The sequence below is a fragment of the Rosa rugosa genome, chromosome 1 (genome assembly GCF_958449725.1).
Source record: "Rosa rugosa chromosome 1, drRosRugo1.1, whole genome shotgun sequence".
Taxonomy (NCBI): domain Eukaryota; kingdom Viridiplantae; phylum Streptophyta; class Magnoliopsida; order Rosales; family Rosaceae; genus Rosa; species Rosa rugosa.
In genome coordinates this window covers 45,382,394-45,403,358 of record NC_084820.1, presented here as the reverse complement: position 1 = coordinate 45,403,358, position 20,965 = coordinate 45,382,394, and the positions used below count along the sequence as shown (strand labels likewise).

Sequence of the window (20,965 nt, the reverse complement as noted above, 5' to 3'; positions counted from 1 at the left end):
ATAGTCCGAGCTCCTTCATCCCCATCTCAACTTTCCCATATTCTTCTTTGTTCTTCTCTACAATATGATGTTGGGGATGATCTGAAGTTACCAAAACATTTATTCCACCATAAAAGTTTCACGTCATCTGTTCGACTGAGTGTAAGAGTCAAACAACCAACCTGGAGGGTTTCCAGGACTATTACCCAACTGTTTCAGAAATTTCTTCATAGACGTGATAAATCCTTATCTCCAGAAATCCCCAAAACATTTCAAAAGAATACATGACATCATGAAGCACTCCTTTTGGTAAAGATGATACATATAGCAATCCAGTTTACTGATTCTATGCTAGTTGTTTCTGCTCTACATAGTGATCAGCCTTCCAGATGAATGGATTCTTTTATTTTCTCGTTTCGTATTAACTTGTACAAATGGTATTTACATAATGATTTAAAGACTTCTGCTATTTGTTAAGCAAAATAATAAAAAATTAGGCATGTCCAAGGTAGAAGGACTCTAGTTGACTGAAAATTCGTTACAATAAAAGGTAAGAGTGTGACTGTTGAGTAAACATAAATGCAACTAAAGAAATGTCGAATCTGTCTGTAAACATCCTGCACTTGGTGGTAGATCATATCCCTCTATACCGTTCACTGACAACTCTCTTCTTCCATCTGCCCAAGTGACCTGCAGTTTTCAAAAGACATTTAGCACTGCATAAATTGTAGACCAAAAAAACAAAAAAGAGGAAAGCAGTGCATAATTGACAACACTAAACCAAATACTCAAACATCACTAAAACTACCCATAAACACATTAAGTTGTTGTATACTAAACAATTTGATGTTGATTATTTTCCACAAATAAAAAAATCAAAGAGTTTGGAAACAAGATATACTACTTGATTATTAGTCATGATAATTTTCATCAAGAAGATGGAGATAAAGGTGGTCAAGAACAAACACTCAAACAGAGCTCCGGTGGGGGGCTCCAGCTTTTGGTTATCTAGATCAGGGGACATACATATTCTGGGAAAGCTCTAAGCAGCAGCCACTCCAGAACAATCCACATTAGATGATCGAGCAAACATTAAACCTTCAATTAAACTTATACACCAAGCCAGTCCCACAAATACAACATCAACTAACTCACAGACCAACTAAAACTAGGCCCTGACCTTGATTTCTTTACAGGGTACTAAACAAAACCTCATGCCATAACATCAAAATAGGGTTCAATTTGCAGAATACGAAGTAGGATGAAAAACTTCGATTGATTTCAAGAAATTTAAGGCAAAAATAGTCTGAAGAGACAGATGTAACATAGCTTAATTTACAGAAAGGTGAGGCAAAACAACAACAAAAGTCCCTGACGTGGTATTTTTGTCAAATTGGGAGCTAGATTTGGCCGCGGGGGAGGGGGGGGGGGGGGGGGGGGTGTGTTGGGTTGGTGTTTCCGACCCTAGTTCTTCCTCTTGCCAAAAATGAGAGGGAGAGTGGTTCATGAATGAGTGAGAGATAGATAAAGCCAGAATCGTTCAATATAATTTTTGGATACAAAATTTTACGCAAAACCGGTCATTTTAATTATATAATCATAAAAAGCATAGTACAACAACGTGGACAAGGTGTACACATAAAAACAAGCTAGACAAGACAATTAGAGCAACAGACAAGTAGGCTCAACTGCCACTAAAAACTAGACAAAGAACCCTAAACTACAAATTCTTCCCAATCAAGTTATTTTTTCATTATCCAAGAAAGAGTACATTTGGTTTGCATGGTTGTCATGTTGTATTGTCCAACTATTGATCCCAAAATTCCTAGAACAAAATGACATGGATCAATGTATTAAGTTTACAGTAAATCTTACTTGTTTGTAAAGGCTCCAAGGAGAATTTACTACTGGATTGTCATAAATAGCTCAAATCTGATTCTGACATAGTTACTGGAGGAGATCCTTCTCTCTGAATTCTAGGAATGCATTTGTCTTCCTTAGTTCACTATTTCATGAAGCAAAACACCAGTTTTCTCTCCTTGTTTTGCTTATCGATCTCCAACCAAATAGCATCACTGCAGCGAGGAGCATTGGAAGCTTTATATACACATCGGTATTAGCTATACCTGCTTGTCTGCTACAAGACGGACCTTATTCAAAGACTCTTTAAATGCCTGCCAAGATACCATATAATGATCCTGAGAAATCATCCCTTCCTGAACAACTTGCATTGCTCTTCTATACAAATGATCAAACCACTGAACTGGGTTCGTGATATCAACATTGTTGCAGCCAAGATCTGGTACATACAAGCGCTTAAAGTCTTTCCTCCATCGTGAAAAGATATACTGAAACGGTATCTCTTCCACACCATTATAGTTGAGGATACACAAGGCATGTCGACATAAGTACCCATTTAAATTAAGGCAACTGCACATGCAACGAACTTCTGCTCCCGCTTTGTCATACATAACTTCAAAGTTCCTAACACCCCTCAAAATTTCCTCCCCTTCACGTTCTTTGATCATGTATGTCACTATTGGTCCATTTGTATGAACTTGAGTAATGCTAAAACAGGAAGACATCATTGCAACCTCATGTTGAAACTTTCTGAATACATCTTTTGTGTAGAACTTGGAGAGCTGCAACTCATAATAGCATCTTGTTCTCAATATGGGGTTCAAGTCTCTGGACACTAAATCATTACGAGCTTCTTCCTGACGCTTATTTTCCAAAACAAAATCATAAACCTCGAAAAACTCTTCCAAAGAAGTTCTTTGATGAATGTGACCATCAAAATATGGCCTTGTGGACTCTCCATTTTGAAAATCGGGCATTCCAGCAAAACATGTGTCCTTTGAGTAAGCTGGACCCCAACGTTCACGATCTTCATACAAAGTTTGAAGAAATTCATGATTCCTAATTCCAAATCTCTGGATCATATCTTCCCACCCCGATTCAAACTCATCTGCTTTTAATGAGTCGTATACAGTTCTACTCAAAATCATCTGAAACGCCTCGTAGTCTTGCAGTGCTTCCATATTCTCAAGAATACTTTGCACTACATGTGAAGTACAAAGACGATGATGAGCCCTAGGAAATACCTCTACTATAGCACTGTGCATGGCCTTGCACTGGTTTGTGATGATAGTCTGTGGAGGGCGACCAGACATACAGGTAAGCCATGCCCTAAATAACCATATATATGTTTCCACTGTCTCATCAGCAAGCAAACCACAACCAAGCAAAATTGTCTGCCCATGGTGATTTACTCCAACAAATGCAACAAGCGGAATCTCATAATTGTTTGACAAGCATGTAGTGTCAAATGCTACTACATCACCAAAGTAACTGTATGCAGCTCTAGACCTAGAATCAATCCAAAACACATTCCTCAAATGCCCTTCATCACTGAGATCATTCACATAGAAAAAATTAGGATCAGTTAGCTGTACCCGACTGAAATATTTATAAATTGCTCTTGCATCTCCTTGTTTGAGTTTCAATCTCTTGGACACATCAACATAGCTGTTACTTTCTCCTTCATAGGAGTTCGAGCTTCCATAACCAACTATGTCTGCGCCAGGTGTGCGATATAACTTGATCGTGCGTACTTCAACATCAAGGGTTGGCTCCATCTTTCTTTTAGCCCCAGAATCCATCTTCTTGTGGGACTTGGAGTTCTGAGCTCTTTCAGGATCGAATAAATGGTTGTGTTCAAGCTTGACTTCATCCACCCTCCATCTGTTAGATTCCACTAGTCTCAACCTTATCATTGCTAGACAACCAGTTCTCGTTTCTTTCTTGCGAATGTTTGCTTCTTTGATTGTTTTAAAACCCTCACAGTTGCAACATAGAACTGCACCCCGCTTCTCTTTGCTGTTACGCTTTGTCCATGAAGATTTCACCCTGATGGCAAATCCAAGTTCCTTAGCATAGCAATTATAATAATTGTAAGCATCATCATATGAATCAAACTCCAAACCCACAACTGGTTGGGGATAGACCTTTTCTTGAGATCCACCATTTTGACCATCAATTACAGTATCATCATTCCTGCTCATCTCATGGTCATTGCCTTGAATATCAAATAGCTGTTCATTTAGATCACCTCTGTCATTTTCATTGTCATTGCTATCAATCTCAAAAAACTGATCACTTGTATCATCTCTTTCACTTTCAGGCTCATTCCCATCAATCTCAAACAATTGCTCGCAATCATTCCCAAGATCATTGTTTTCGTCCTCCAGAAGTTGCTCGCTGTTTTGAGAACCTTCTTCTATCTACAATAGTAAGCAATCCTTCAAATTTTTAAGATATTCTAAAAATAAGCAGCATTAGCGTAAGATAAGAAAGATATGTCAAGCAATAGCCTGGCCTACCAACCATGCATGTTAATGCCGTTTTGTTGCTACAAAGTGACAACACAATCTAAATCTTCTTTACTCCATCAGCTTGTTTTGATTTCAACAAATATGGCTCAGTTGACCCTGTGCAAAACTATGATGCTTATATTTGCAGCCTTAAATATTGTTTCCCTGGAAGTCCTCTCTCTAAATGTACAAAGCTCTCTAAAACATTGTTTACCGACTTCTATTCTTATGATATAAACTAACTATCTCCCTGCTCCTTTAACAATTACCATTGTTGTCTGTTGAGCATTCATCTCTGCTACTTCAATACATAGCCAAACCTTGTACTAATTATCTGTTTACTTCCTCCTTCACCTGATAGTATAGGCATCCTGGACGCTTTTGTTTTGAAAATTCTATACGTCATTTTCAGCCAATGTTCCTTCTGTGCAATGTTAACACTGAATCTAAACCTCATTCCATAGATAATTAAGCATATGGTTAGTAATTTCAAACCTTTCAATCTAAAGTTGGCATACAGTTAGTACCTATTATGTTCAACTGAATTCAAATAACAAGGCCAGCCTTAAGTGGATTAGTTTTTGCTGGTCTGAAGGCTTCAGTTATATACACAACCATATACTATCAAAGATTTTTAACCACCACTATCAAGTACTATATGCTCTATAACCCATTTTTCGTTTGCACCGAAACAAAGGTGATGTGTTTCTTACATCATAAATTTACATATTGTCCACATCCTTTCAATCTTTCACCATTCTCTTCCTAAGCAGCAATTGATCACACTCCTTGAGGCAACTCATTACAGGATTGGCTACTCATCAAGACTTCAATAAACCTTAGGGTTTCGATTCGACTACCCCTATTAACTTGCTCAATTGCATAACACCTTAAATTTCAAAATTACTCAACAAGAATTACTAGAACAGTTCAGAAAGTTTTGATTCTTTTCTAAATCACACTACTTTCCAATAATGTAAATTTCCGTCCCTAATTTCAATTATTAATTTCTAAATTCCCATTCTCAACCTTGAAATTGTGAGCAATCAATGAAAGATAATCTGAGAGAGGATGAGGAGGAGTTAGAGAATAAGAAGAGAGGGACTTACGGTGAATGACAAGGCGCGGTTGGTCGGAGAAAAAGTGGTATCGCCGGTCATGGTTTTTGCAGAGAGAGAGAGAGCTTTTGGCACGCCTTGCGTCAAAGCTGTGTGACCCTAGCTTTACCCTCCCTACTGGGCCGGGAGATTTTTGTATTTAAGCCCTTCATTTCTCCTGTACAACTGTTCAATATGTTGTCTTCTCCTGGGTCATTTACAAAAACAAATAAACTTGTGTTCAGAAAATATATAAAAAGAAACAAACAAATAAACTTCAGAAAAAAAAAAATTAATAGTTGAAAGAAGGTTTAAAAATTCAAAATTCGAAATAAGATAAACAACTTCAAACTCGCTATGAGATTGAGATTCGATGCAATGGATCTCAGACTCTTGCTTTTTCTTGATGATTTTGAACAGTTTCGTAGTTTTTTCTTGTGAGGGTTTTAATTTTTAAAAAAGATTTATGAGAAAAAATAGTTTCTACTTAATTTGTGAAATCACCAGAGGACAAGTCGTTGTCTCTTCATCTAGTTGATTCACGATTCAACTATAATTTTTATTTTTATTTTTTACAAATAATACTGAGTGCAAGAATTCTCTTATGCACCGACAATGTAATAGTGATCTCAGCCTTTGTTATTTATAGTGAGCTGTTTTTTTAATAACAAAAAGTACACTTGATATTATCCAGCCGTCTAATCTTATTAGTGCAAGTACATGTCGGTACTCTGAATCTCTTAGAAGTGAACCAATTTTTATAACACTAATAATGTGACACAATTATTCCATTTCAATTTAGAATACTAGCTACATTCATTGATTTTTTATTTACTTAAGAATAAAAATCGACAAAACGGATTCTTGGAGTATGTTGAAAATAAGCACAAGTAGAAGGGCATGAAATAATAAAATCCCAGTAATAGAGCAATACATTGAAACCGTTGGTTCTCAAGTTCCAAGCTCCAACAGCCACAACCAGAAAAATGGCTTGGGCTCCTCCTCCTCTGCTCTCTCTCCCTCTCAACCTCCTCCCACCCTCCTCTTCTCCTCTCAACTCCAAATCCCACACACGCAGCAGCTGGCTCATAACCACTAGAACATCATCAAGAGTCACAGCCAGTGCTTCAGACCAAGACCAAACCAACAACAAAGAAAAACAACAAGACTCACCAGCTTTCAATCCCTTTGGTTTTGTCACCGATAACCCCTCAAGCCGTAGCGCCATTCAGCTCCCTGATAACCCTGCAGACGATGGCAATGTCGGCCAAATGCTTAACGTAAGACCCAACTTTACTCCACTTTAAGTGATCAGTTTTGGTCGAGTATAAGTTCATGTTCTTTATTTTGTGATTCTCTATAATGTTGTTCTTGTTATATTATCACTTCAGCAACTGGGTTTGAGTTGATAGTCTCATTGTAAAGTGTCATCCTGTATCTCTTATATTATGGTAGAGCCAAGTTATATTGAACTTTGAGTACAACTAATGTGATTACCAGTGTTACTGGGAATCTTCTCAACTTTGACAAGGGTAATAGTTGGATCAGTGTTTACTTTGGAATCAATCATAGCTTGGAAGGAAGATGAGAGATTGAATTTTGGTTGATCACTAGTACACAAGATAGAAGTTATATCCCAAAGAATACTTCACTAGGAAATACCATGCAATTCATTCTGGAGTTCTTGAGTTTTCTAGTGATTTAGTATTTAACTGTAAATGTTTATTCTACTCGTTTTTATTTTTTATTTCGTGTTTCTGATTCTAGAGAATAGAAGACAAGGGGAGGGATTATGGAAAATACATCAGGTCAGGGGAGCATGTATGGTTTGTGAGAGAGACTGGTAAACCTTTTTCTGCAGCGACGACATTCATTAGTTCTTCTTTCTGTTCTTTATAGCTTTATAAACTTGGTTTCGCCTTGCAGGATCAGCTGATAGCCAACGTGGAACAATTGTCTTCCTTCACGGGGCTCCCACTCAGTCTTATAGCTACAGAAATGTTATGTCTCAGGTCTGCTGAATTTTGCTTTGTATGTTATTTAGTACCTGTACGTATTCATTTTGGCGATTTTGGCTTACTGTAAAGGCTTAAGAAACACAGTAGTTCATCTCAGAGCAGTCGTTTTCTCATCCCATGTTCATGTAATTTGAATCTTTAATGTGGCGTATTTTGCCTTATCTTTCAACTGATTACTGCTAAATTTGTTAATTATTGACTTAATCTTGAGTAGATGTCGGACCTTGGGTTCCACTGCTTTGCACCTGATTGGCTAGGATTTGGTTTCAGTGACAAACCACAGCCAGGATATGGATTTGACTACACAGGTTTATTTATCACCTTATACTTTGTTTTAAGGACTCTATAATGTGCATTAATTTTGTTTTTCAGAAGATTTATGTTTCCACTACAGAAAAGGAGTTCCACGACGAATTTGACAGATTACTAGGTGTGCTGGGGGTCACATCTCCTTTCTATCTAGTCGTTCAGGTTTGAACACTTGTAGAAGACATGCTATTGGAGTTGTGTTTGTGATGAAAGATATTCTAGTCCAAATGATTTCAGTAAAGTCTAGTCAAGCTATAGTCAAGTCTATGTTATGGGTTACTTAAAGTATGCACCTTACATGCTTCTGTCCTCTTCTTGAAGGGATTTCTTGTAGGTTCATATGGATTGACATGGGCAGTAAAAAATCCTAGCAGACTAGAGAAGCTTGCAATTCTAAATAGTCCACTCACCGTGTCATCTCCTCTTCCAGGACTGTTTAAGCAACTAAGGTTTGTTCTTAATACTTGAGATTTGAGAAAAATAATGACCTAACTATTAAGTAGGTTTGCCTCTCAAGTCTTCACTCTTGACAAGCTTTTTGTCTAGTTTTGTTTCTTGCCGCAAGTGTCAAATTTCCTTTTATGATCAGATTAATTAAAGTTTAATTTTCATTTTCCAGTTCCTATATTTTGATTCCTATTTTCTTTTGCTTTTCTTCAGATTTCCTCTACTTGGTGAGTTTACATGTCAGAATGCTATTATGGCTGAGCGCTTTATTGAAGCAGGTAGCGCGTACGTATCTAGTTCTTATATCCAGTTTTGTGTAAGCTCATTAGATATAACTTGAAAAAAACCTTGTAAATTTGGTGCTATCTTTGTCTTTCTTGTCCAATAACACTTGCTACTATCAGTATGTAAATGGAATTGAAAGCATCATTTAGCTAAAGCTAACCTGAGGATGCTCGGAGATGCTAGTACATGTTATTAGTCCTTGTGCCAAATGAAAGAAGATGTCAAAATATATAGGCTTCAAAATATGCACTTTGCCAGGGTGTAGCAAAATTATCCAAAGCATCAGTAATGTAATAGGCATGTGAAAAATTGTTTGCAAAGAATTGAATTTCTAGAAAGATATCAGTCTTGCAATTGTACTGTTAGATTAATAAAATTGAACATCATTGATCTATGTATTCACTGTTTGCCTTCATATCTATTGAGATTTCCTAGCTCTTATAAAGGTATCTATTCTTTCAACAGTTATGCATTGAAGCTGGAAAAGGCTGATGTGTATCGGTTACCATATCTGTCAAGCAGTGGCCCTGGATTTGGTTTGTAATTCACTAATTCGTTTCTTCTTTTGACTATATTTTGCCTCAAGAAACTGTCAAAGTAGGTTAACATATAATTACTTATAGTGCCCAGGTATATTTGCCATCTAGTTTATGGTAAGAGCAAACTGAAACTGCTTCGTGTGTACTTTTAATTAGTCTTTATCATATAATTAAGCTATTGCAAAATCACTTAAGGGAGGCATCTTATACTTACCTTTGTTCTAGCTTCACATAATATCTTTAATTAGATGGTTGGTGAGGGCTAAGCATGTACAGATAATGAATCCTTATTACTCCAAGCACATAATATACTAATTGTGCAATCTGTACATGGCATGTATGACTGATCGATACGCACAACACTGTCCCAACATTAGACATTATCCATTAAAGGCTACAAGCAAATATATAGTATCTCTATGCTTAGAACTAGAGTTTTAAAGTAAAACAAGATAATCTTCTGCCAGTGTTTTCATTCTTAAATATAAATAAATTTTAGGTGCCTTCAGTCCTTCAAACCATGTTTATTAAAAGCTTAATTATGAGTATGAACAGAATGAATATTCCCTTGACCATTAAACATATTTTATTGATGTTTCAGCTATACTTGAAGCTGCAAGGAAAGCTAATTTCCAAAGCATCCTGAGCCAAATAGCATCTGGCTTTGCATCTGGAAGGTAGAGCTTTACTGAGCTATGATATAAGTATGTTGACTCTGGCCATGTTTGTCAGTTTTAAAGATAAATGGTTAATGCTATTTAAAATACCAATTTGATCTTCTTTTTACAAATTTGCATAATGGCAGTCAGACTTGTCATTTGTATTGCATTGGGAAACTTTTTGTGCTATAATGACTAGCTCCAGTAAAGCTAGGTAGAAACATGTATAATGAACTCCATAGGAGCATATAATGTTGTTCAACCAAGCAGTCTACATGAAATATATCATAAGCCACACCTCAGTTTAGCTTGTGGTTGAAGTCTCTAGACCAAGAAAGACTATGATCAATCCGCACAATCAATTAACTGTACCATTAGTAACATCATTAAAAACAGGTAATTCTTATGCATACAATTCATTGTGGTTGGTCTGATATGAACTTGATGATGGTCCATATCATGACCAAATGAACACAAATTTGTATACTTTTCTAACTTCATCTTTTACCCTTTCTTTGTGTATTTTAACTTTCTGCTGATGATTTCTAAATAATTGATCACTTGTGGACTTCAGATGGGATATACCGACTCTTGTTGCATGGGGAATTTCAGACAAGTATCTACCTCAATCTGTGGCGGAAGAGTTTAAGAAAGCAAACCCCAATGTTGTCAACCTTAAGTTGATAGAAGGTGCCGGGCATATGCCACAGGAGGACTGGTAAAGGACTTTTAGTTCATGTGCATCACAACTTTTTGCCTCTTCTTTTTTCCTAATCAAGTATTGAAAATTTACAACAGGCCTGAGAGAGTTGTTACTGCTCTGAGAGTGTTCTTTTAAGTTCATTGCAAGAATCCACATCTAATCTGGAAATCGGTATCATCGTCCTTAGCTAATTGCTTAAAGGTAAGTAAAGATTTCCCCCTAAAAATATCAGTTGACTTGATCATACTTCACAGTACCAACAGAATTTACCTTTAAAAAAAAAAAAAAAAATTCTTACCTCTTTGATTTCCTTTCAGTAAAACAGCTGCATGACTAGAGAGGATTGCTAAAACTGCAAAGAAGATCCTAGGAATTTCCTTCGCAACTGATGTGTAAATAATTTAGCTCTACTTTTTTGTGTAAATCATATTGTAAACAGTTTTCTGTAAATTTCCACAGATTGTGTATCAGTATGAGATTACCAATGGTCCACAAATTGTGCATCAGTACAGGAATTTCATAATGTTCTCTTCGTGAGGTTCTGTAATTTTTGTCACCCTTGGAATTTGAAAGTGCATTAAGCATATTTGCTTCAGCTGTAACTCACTAAACCCTCATCAGTGAAATCCCCTCTTATAGGTGCATGCAAAGAGAGGATATATCATTTAGGGAGATGATACTTGTTGCGGCTGTAAAGCCACTCTGATATATCGTTTCCTCAAAGTAGCACTTGTATGCCAAACCTGAGAAGAAATGAGATAAAACCAAATATGGTTGAATATAAACTTTTCGTTCTCATGTATATTATATGTTAAATGTTGATTTATCATATAATATGATATTTACATATTAGACTACTCGAGTACTAGCTCTACTGGATCATGCAATACAAATATGTGAACTATTTGGTTTAGTTAGGCTTGTCATGCAAAACAAATGAGTGAACTACTGGTGTTTAATTAGACTTGTCATGCAACATGGCAGTTTCTATCCACTCATTACCAGAAACACCTGCTTATATATGTTAACTTGATCCAATTCCTCATAGCCTCCTCATTCTTCTTCTTCTTCTTCAATCCTCTTCGATCTTCACCTAGCTAGTTACATGAACACATATGATGGCAGTAATTACCTTTTGGTTTCTTCTCTTTTCTCTCCTTCCTATAATCACTACAGTTGGAGAAACCATACTATGAATTTTTGGAATTTCTACTCCAGAATCCAAAGGCCCAAGATAACAACAGGGGTCCTACGTTCTCTTCATTTAGATTTGTCTTGCAAAACAAACGGTACTTTTTTTTTTTGGTTGACAAACAGCAGTAGTTACAGGTTATACTTATCAATATAAATGTGTTACCTTGGATCAATTGCTCCTCCTCATCAATCTTGTTTCTTCTAGTGATTTTCCCGGTCACCAAGGGTTATGACTCGAGTGCTTGGACTACTTGCACTCTTGCAGCTCCTCCTGTAGCACTTGCAGCCTCCTCTGCTTTTTTCCTTATGTTCTCTCTGGCAGCGCCACCCTAGCCCATTGAGTGCTCTAACTCGGGCCATTTTTCTGTTTTGTATTTGACATAAATCTAATATCAGTCGTCTCGAATTCTCTAATCGTTACTTTCTTCAAATCTTCAAAAATTCTTGTATTGTTGCCTTCTCTACTCCTATAAAGGGAGGCTTAGGTTTTGGTGCTAAAAGCATCTTCCCAAAATGCCCATGAAAGAGATAAAATAGACTGAAATAAATAATATCCAAAAAGGTTCATATGGTAAACTACACACAGAGAGGATGAAAGAGCTTCTTCACGGCTTCACCCACGTTCAGAAGGAGTTCCCAGTTTCAAACTATATTGGTTTCATTCTTTGCATTTGGAAACAGAGATGTAACCACAAATACTGCCTAAAATACTGGAGAGTGACCTTAATGATTGGAGAAATTCTAAATTAAGAGAGGATGTTGAAAGTGATGAATAATTTAGAATTATGAGAATTTAATTATTAGAATAATTGTGACATAATGTGACCATTATAGTGGTTACAAGAGTTATGAAATTTGAATAGTTTTAGTATTTATGTCTATTGTAATTGTCATAATTATAACATTGTTTAGTGTGGGCCTATATAAGTAGGCTAGTTTAGTTGAGTCAAGTGTAGGAGTGTAAGAGAGAAATTGTAAGAGTTTTGTAATAAAGATTAATAGGTATTTTGAGTTGAAGTTGCAAATTAATAAGGATCCAAGTCATCTAACGACCTGTTGATTGATGAGGAGTTTAGCTCGCGTTCCTTTTTCATCCATCTCTCGTTCGAAAGGCTTCTCGAGTTTGAAGTTTGTGTCAAATGAACAAAAATCCTTTGACACACAACTAACAAAAACTGTAAATAACACAATCCAAATTGTATATATAAGCTAATCTCAAAAGAGTTCGAATTTTTCCTTATGTAGTGTTGAGCAGGTCACTGGCTTCGTTGGAATAGTAGAAAACCCTTTCATTTATTGAAACTAGAAAAACTAGAAATGCGATTGATGAGTTTTTCTTGCAAGCAAAATCACTTCAGGGGAGGCTTCTTTGTTTAACTTTGAGGCTTTGAGCCAAATCGCATCGGGCTTTGCATCAGGAGGGTCTAACTTTACTGAGCTATCATGTTTCAGCCTCCACAAATATAGTTGCACGTCTGAGATTACCGATGGTAAACGAACAGCGAGAATTTCATAATTTCTCTTCTTGAGGTTATGCAATTTTGGTTAGTCTTGAAAGTTAAAAGTCCAGTAAGATATTTAGTTCTGCTGCAACACACAGGCATCAAAAGAAGTAAAATCATGAGTGTTAATACCTGCATTCTGCCAAACTCCAGAGGCAAAGGGACAAGAGAAGAAGAGATGGTTTAGGTCTTCATCCCCCTGCCTACAGAGTTGGCAAACAGTGTCACTATTATCACAAAAACTAGCAATCCTTGTTTTAGTCTTTAACCTTTCCCTGGATAAAAGCCAAGCAAAAATTTTGGCTTTAGGGGGAATATTCAATTTCCAAATTTCATTCATGATATTGACCCTGGGATGGGCCTGAATAGGATCAGTCTGAAGCCAAGTAGCAGATTTAATCGAAAATATGCCTTTGGGGGAAGGACCCCACACAAACTCATCATTAGAGTAGGTAGCAGGAACCGGGATACCTAGAATTACCTTAACAATATCATAGTCGAGCTTTTGGGAGAGCTTATTCTTGTCCCAACAACCATTGATCAAGTAATCACAAACATTCTCATTAATATCAAAAGTATCTCTTCTGTCCAAGGGAATAAGATTTAAAATTGGAAATTGAAAAGCCCAGTTAAATGTCCAGAATTTAATGTCTCTACCATTTCCAACAATCCATCTGATTCCTTGGATGAGAATATCCCTGCTTTGAAGGATACCCTTCTAGGCCATAGAGTAATTGCTATTAACTTTAGCATCAAAGAAAGAGTGTTTATGATATTATGTTTCTAGTTATTCGGTTGATTGTTAAAATGAAAAATAGTAGTTGAGTTTTCGCGTTTCGGATTTGAATTCCTTTATTCAAAATTCGGGGCGTGACATTGTATCTCTCTCCTGATCACTCTCTGTCGAAGCCTCCATCGCCCTTATCAGTAAAGTTATGGCAAAACTGTAGTTGAGGCAAGTAGCAAGGGCAAAATCGTCACTCCATTTCGGGCCTGAGTGAACAGTAACTCAGCTTTGATATATAGTAAATTGGGAGAAAAGTCTTGCACTCACAAGTCACAACAAAAAGAAGTGCAGGGTGTTTTTTAGGCTTATCTTTTACCACTGGGCCGGCTTGATTTGATAATTGTGAACCCATTTTTAATACGGAAATTTTGTACAGTTAGCAACATATGGTGTGAGAGGCGTCTTGTGTAATGAAAAAGGTGAATTCATTGCCTAGTTGAAAAAAGAAAAAGAAAAGTGAATTCATTGCTGGATTTGCTTATCATAAAGAGGATGTCACTTCTGCAATTCATGTGAAGCTTCTTGCAATTAAACATGGGTCGGAATTGTTGCAGGCCATGGCAGTTAGGAATGTCATTGATATAAATATAGTGTGAACCTAGTTCAAAAACTAAGTACCTATTTGGTAATGTTTTGAAAAACATATTTTTGAAATTATTTTTTGAAAATGAAAAAGAGAAATAGAGAATGCATTTTTCAATGAATCCGGATCCTCTCCTTAGCTCTTGTTTATGAGAAATTCTTAGGTGAGGGTTTCCCCATCACGTGGCTTTCGGGCCACCCAATCAGAAGAAATAAAATTTTTCCTCTTTTTCGAAACTGCCCCTGCTCCCTAAATATATAATACCCAAAAGACCCCCCTATTGGGCAGTGATTGGTCTGCCGCATCACTTGGCGGTGCGGGTGCCCCACGCAAGTCTTTCTCCCTGTTTATTCTTGATTTATATATAATATGAGTAGGGTGTTTCTAAATGTACCCAGCAAAAAGTATACCCAACATATTTATTTATTTTTAAATATGTCTAATTAAATCACCTAATTTTCCCAAGTTGCCCTTATCTTGTAGACTTGTACCCAGCAAAAGAATGAAAACTTCTAACGTAAATATTGTAGGTGAGAGACATGGAGAACAAAAATTAAATTGCTACCATTTAATCAATCTTCCAGTCCTCATTTGATCCATCCTTCAGAACGAAATTGCCCGACTCTAAGATTTGAGCACCTGGGTTGCTTATGTTTCTTGAAGTCTTGTCTTCTTGAATTTCCGATGGTTACAATATCTGCTATAGAGGTTTCTTTGTTAAGGATATTGGCTACTAGGAACAACTCCATTAATTCCTCCGTGACTAAATCAAAAGCCATTATTCTGTAACTAATCATATTTAGCCAACGTTGAGCTCCATTTTGCAAGTGCCCCTTCCGAGCAAATATTTGATACTCATCAGTTGAAAGCCGCTCTTTTAGGTAGAAGCAAAGAGATAAATGCATATTTCCGACCACAGTTTAGCATATAATACATAATGGAAGTCATTAGTTTATCCACATAGTTGGAATTAAGCCCAGTTTCATGTCAAAAATTGCTTACTACTAGCTGGAGTTACCAAACCTGAATGCAGTCGTGCACCCATTTTTCAGAAACACATGACTGGGCTAGGAACTAAAGTCAGAATCTACTTCGCTCTCTTCTTTGGTTTACTATTTTGACTGGTCTGCACCTTTTTCTTTGATGTCGTCTCTGCCTTGGACTGCTTACTAGTTGTCACCTTTCTTGTTTTGTTCTTTCGATCTTCATCAGCATCATCATCACTGTCTTCATGATTGACATCATCAGCAGAATCATCATTGTCATTGTCTTCATCATCACTGTCTTTAGATTTTCTTTTCACGGCAGACCTCTTGGCCTGACCTCCAGGCTTCCTACCTTTCTTAGATTTGGCAGTTCCCTTGACTTCTTCATCACTTGCTTCTTCATTGACATCATCAATACTCTTATTAGTTCGTTTACTTCCTGCTTTGGCAGCTTGATTTCCAGTTAACTTCTGAAGCTCTGGTACAAAAGCTGAAGTCTAGAAATACAAAAACCCAAAAAATAAAATAAATAAAAAAAGAAACAAAAAGGAGCACTTGTAAAAGATACAAACTTAACCACAATAACAATATAAGAGGGACTCTTGCAGAATGACATACCCTGCCACCAACTGTGATAAAATTAATCTTCTTCCCTGCAGTACATGAAATATAACTATATAAGTCATATACAAGATGTTATTAAAAGGAAGGTTGATTGTGCTTAAATAAAAGGTTGCATGGATAAGGGGTCAGGAACCAAACCATCAACCAACACCTTTCCCGGTTTCTTTTCACGGGAATGAAAAATCCAATTACTAGGATATTGATCACTATCTGCTCCAACTTCAACTGATTTTTCAATGACCTGTAAAGAAAAGCAACATATATCACCAATTTCTTACCATTAATTTTTCCAGGCCTTTTGCCCCAACGAAAATGAAACAACCATTCACAGGGGAAGTGAGTAGATGCAGCGTCAACTTGGACTGCATATTCAATAACCTAAAGGTACATTACTCTATATTTGCGATGAAGAGTGCACATTTACGTCCAAAAGACAAATTAACATAGATTAAAGTTGAATCTCTAACCTCTTTGATGCTTTTGTGTAAAGCTCCAACACATTCTTTGGACAGGGTGGCAGAACTTTGCTCCGGATGAATTCTTGCCTGCACGAAACAAAATAATCACTAAACCTCCACCAGCGAACAAAATCTAGATGAACAAACTAGATATCCAAAACATTTTAGAGCTTCTAACTTGAATAATCAGCAACAGATGTAAACTAAATAGTTCTTATATGTATGAAATGAAATTACTATACTTCTAAAACTCCATGAAGCAAAGCTGGATTGTACATAGCCTTAGACTATGGCTAATGGGGGGGTCAAACCTAAATCCTTTGTTTTATATTCATATATCCAAATGCAGTTTAGATAGTGTTTCCCATCTTGACTTCCTTATCTGGTATGGACCCAACATACACAATTTCCATGCATTAAAAATCTCTACCATTTTGTTCTGTCCCATAACACACAAGTTTAATGATACCATAATCCTAGACAAAGGAAATATTGGTAGATACTTTATAAAGGATAAAACATGCCTTTCATATTTTTAACATTACAAAATGTAGATGACAAATCCATATACATCCAGAAAGCCATAGATCATACATACAATAGTCATATAACAAATAATTTGAATTGTACGCTTGAACATGAAATACATTGTTCCTCTTGAGTTTGTACCATTCCTCCAAAAATGGGATAGTAAGGATCAATCTCATTTCAACCATACACAGAATTTGAATAGAAATGAATAATGATAAAATAATAATAATAATAATAATAATAAATAAATAATAAGTATGAAAACCAGACTCACTTGGTATAGTACTTCATCAGCAACCCAATTGCCGATTCCTGATATAAAGCTCTGCAAGCAAGTAAAACAAGGGGAGGTTATAATCTATACTGTACAGGAATAACAGAGCCTTTCAAGTGATACTTAGTTATCTACACATCACGATGATCACTTATAGTTTTAGATTACTACATGGTTTGTATTTCAGTGTAATGAGATCATTAACCCAACACATGAATTTGCTTCTTGCTCAAGAGAAAGAACTATGATGTACTAACCTGATCAAGTAATAGAGCCTTAATTGATATTTTCTTCTTGCTTAATGATGCAAGAAGTTGATCTACTGTCATTGGCTCCAAGAAAGCATCGGGCCCGAGCTCAGATATGGGGGGCACAGAAGTTGGCTGGGTACAAATACATTTAAATTTAAAAGTTTATTCTATTCCACCTCAAAAAGGGAAACATCAAAACTTGAAAGATTACAGGTGGATGTTACATACATCTTCAAGTAGGCGGACTCTTGCAAATCGCCTCTTGTCAGTGAACGAGAACTCCAGACCATCATCCAGCTGTCCAAGGAGTATTCAATAGTTATCACATAAGAAAAAAAAAATTTGGCTGGAAGTCGTTCATATCCTACCACTGACAATTTATTTGAAGAATGATCCTAAATCACACCACTTTATGTGAGATAAATCAGATAATTAAGCATTGATAAAGCCATAAAGAGAGATACCCTTGAAAGAGTGACAGTTATCTTACTGAGATTATTATGAAGTATATCAGAAACCAAAAACTTTGTCCACTGACTATAATTCCAGATTCAAAAATTAAGATGATTAGTTGTCTCTCATTCTCAATACATTTGTTACTTAAAAGGTCCAAAACAATGAGAACACATAAAAACCCTCCCAACTTCAATCATTCTAAAGTCTCAGTTGATTTCCCAAAAATAAAATACCCTCATTGGTGTCGAAAATAGCAATTCTTACTTACTTGGACAAAAACCTTGGAATATTTGGAAGGCCACTCATCAGTGTCCTTCACAGCAGACCTGCAAGCAATTCTCCACATTATCAAAATCAAAATCAAAATCAAAATCAAACCAAAAACAAAAAGCCCATCTGTTTCGTTTCATTTTCGGCTTTTACCTCTTGTACTTGGTGACCGCAACCCCTTTAATATACACAGCACCCGCCATCCCTACAACACACACCACCACAAAAATCAACAAAATTCGAACAAAATATGTAATGTGAAATTCCATACTGCATTGTCGAGAGAGTCGAAACGGCACCGAATTGGAAGGAAGGGAAAGGAGGAGAGTCGAGTTGGAGCCACATGTTCTTGCCCTTGCGGTGCGCGGAGACGATGGTCTTCCCCAACAGCGAGGCCTCGAAGTCCGCGCGAGAGACTCCGTCGATGACTTTGGAGTCGTCGGCTACGATTACTTTCGTGATCTTCTTCCCGACGCAGTTTTCCTCGATGGCCCTCCGGGCCGCCTCCACCTCCGGTAGCTCTGGCATTTCGCGCGCTTTTTTGGGTTGACGCTGAGTTACCACTCTGTGTGTGTGTTGGGGTTTTGCGCGGAGGACTATAGATGCGAAGAGAGTGGCTGGGATCTGGTGCGGTGGGTACAGGGGAAGGAGTGGAATGAGTTTTTTTGTGTTGGAGATTGTGTGGTGAATTTGAGTCGGTTTGGAAGCAATTATCAAGTTCAATGCAAGTTGAACTTTTGACTTTGGTTACTTGAAAGTCCCTTTGTTTGTTAAAAACTTAATCACTTCTATGGTTAATCCGATAGTTATTTGAGTTGTCATATGAGCAAACTCAGTAGAAAATACTTTTGGAATGCTTCAATATTATTCACCTCCAAAGAATAGGGTTTATAAAGTGATACAAGAGTAATCCTAATAGGAAACGAACTCCTACACATATACAGAGAGACGTAATCTATACGTACAAGGAAAGTAAATATTTACAGAATATTCTACACTCCCCCTCAAGTTGGTGCATATATGTCAATCATGCCCAACTTGTCAATCGAGTTGTCAAACACTTTCCTTGACACTCCTTTTGTAAGAACATCTGCTAATTGATCTTCTGTATGCACAAAAGGAAAACGAATAATTTTCCTGTCCAGATTTTCCTTAATGAAATGTCGATCTACTTCCACATGCTTAGTCCGATCATGCTGAACAGGATTGTGAGCAATTTCAATAGCAGCCGATCATGCTGAACAGGATTGTGAGCAATTTCAATAGCAGATGTGCTATCACAATGCAAATCCATAGGTTTCTTGAGTTTAACACCCAAATCTTTCAACACATTACGAATCCACAACATCTCACATACTCCGTGTGCCATACCTCGAAACTCAGCTTCAGCACTTGACCTAGCAACAACCTTCTGTTTCTTGCTGCGCCAAGTTACCAGGTTTCCGCCAACAAATGTAAAATACCCAGATGTAGACCGTCTGTCTGTCTTATCACCAGCCCAATCTGCATCCGTGTACCCTACAACTTCTAATTCGCCCCTTTTTTCAAACAACAAACCTCTTCCAGGTGCCATCTTAAGGTATCTCAAAATACGATACACTGCATCCATATGTTCTTCATTAGGACAATGCATAAACTGACTAACCACACTCACGGCATAAGCAATATCAGGTCTAGTATGAGAAAGATAAATAAGTCTCCCTACTAGACGTTGGTACCTTCCTTTATCAGTTGGAACTTGATCCGGACAGATGGCAAGGTGTTGGTTCATCTCGATCGGTGTCTCAATAGGATTGCAATCAAGCATCCCGGTTTCAGCTAACAAATCAAGTACATACTTTCGTTGGGACAACGAAATCCCCTTCTTGGACCTTGCAACTTCAATTCCAAGAAAGTACTTTAATTGCCCAAGATCCTTCATCTCGAACTCCTTAGAAAGATATTTCTGTAGAGCCTCCATCTCTTTTAAGTCATCCCCTGTGACAATCATATCATCAACATATACTATCAGAGCGGTAATCTTACCCTGACTACGCTTGATGAACAAAGTGTGATCCGAGTTGCTTTGTTTATATCCAAACGTCCTCATAGACTTGGAGAATCTCCCAAACCAAGCTCTCGGAAACTGCTTCAAACCATAAAGAGACTTCTTCAACTTACAAACCTTGCCAGTATCGTAAGGCAAATTTTTGACTCCTGCCGGCATGTCCATATACACTTCTTCCTCCAAGTTACCATTGAGGAAAGCATTCTTCACATCAAACTGACGTAGAGGCCAATCTTTAGTTGCTGCAAGTGAAATCAAGATTCGAACGGTATTGATTTTTGCTACAGGGGCAAACGTTTCTTCATAATCAATTCCATAGCGCTGAGTGTAACCTTTGACAACTAATCTGGCTTTGTATCTGTCAATGCTCCCATCAGCTTTAAGTTTTACTGTAAACACTCATCGGCATCCAACAGTCTTCTTTCCAGCAGGCATATTCACCAAATCCCAAGTCGAGTTTTTCTGCAAAGCCTCTAGTTCTTCATTCATTGCTTGAGTCCACTTAGGATCTGCCAAAGCATCCTGTACACTACTAGGAATAGATACAGTGGATAATTGATCAACAATAAGTGCATGTGACCCAGACAACCTAT

General features: G+C 37.1%; 3 protein-coding genes across 5 annotated transcripts; 1 reads left to right on the top strand and 2 right to left on the bottom strand.

The window, feature by feature from the left end:
* Positions 1–215: 215 nt before the first annotated feature.
* Positions 216–5,617, bottom strand: LOC133725073 (protein FAR1-RELATED SEQUENCE 8-like). Its single transcript, XM_062152120.1, has 3 exons — positions 5,462–5,617; positions 1,855–4,262; positions 216–669 (listed from the first exon to the last, which is right to left on the bottom strand). The coding sequence occupies exons 1-2, from the start codon at positions 5,510–5,512 to the stop codon at positions 2,100–2,102; spliced, it is 2,214 nt and encodes a 737-aa protein (XP_062008104.1). The 5' UTR covers positions 5,513–5,617; the 3' UTR covers positions 216–669; positions 1,855–2,099.
* A 770-nt stretch (positions 5,618–6,387) lies between these two features.
* Positions 6,388–10,920, top strand: LOC133725078 (uncharacterized). Its single transcript, XM_062152125.1, has 12 exons — positions 6,388–6,729; positions 7,217–7,292; positions 7,376–7,461; positions 7,682–7,775; positions 7,862–7,938; positions 8,098–8,225; positions 8,437–8,508; positions 8,974–9,044; positions 9,649–9,724; positions 10,281–10,424; positions 10,505–10,610; positions 10,727–10,920. Exons 1-11 carry the CDS (start codon positions 6,436–6,438, stop codon positions 10,542–10,544), a joined length of 1,158 nt encoding a protein of 385 aa, XP_062008109.1. The 5' UTR covers positions 6,388–6,435; the 3' UTR covers positions 10,545–10,610; positions 10,727–10,920.
* Positions 10,921–15,333: 4,413 nt separating this feature from the next.
* On the bottom strand, positions 15,334–19,012 carry LOC133738584 (formamidopyrimidine-DNA glycosylase). Of its 3 annotated transcripts, XM_062166163.1 has the most exons (11): positions 18,625–19,012; positions 18,479–18,530; positions 18,324–18,381; positions 17,828–17,896; positions 17,606–17,731; positions 17,349–17,399; positions 16,553–16,630; positions 16,364–16,463; positions 16,224–16,310; positions 16,080–16,114; positions 15,334–15,958 (listed from the first exon to the last, which is right to left on the bottom strand). In XM_062166163.1, the coding sequence occupies exons 1-11, from the start codon at positions 18,851–18,853 to the stop codon at positions 15,563–15,565; spliced, it is 1,281 nt and encodes a 426-aa protein (XP_062022147.1). In that variant the 5' UTR covers positions 18,854–19,012; the 3' UTR covers positions 15,334–15,562. The 3 variants fall into 3 exon arrangements, with proteins under 3 accessions (XP_062022147.1, XP_062022139.1, XP_062022134.1); XM_062166155.1 differs by lacking the exon at positions 16,224–16,310 and having other exon boundaries at positions 18,625–19,011; XM_062166150.1 differs by lacking the exon at positions 16,364–16,463 and having other exon boundaries at positions 16,224–16,326; positions 18,625–19,009.
* Positions 19,013–20,965: the final 1,953 nt, after the last annotated feature.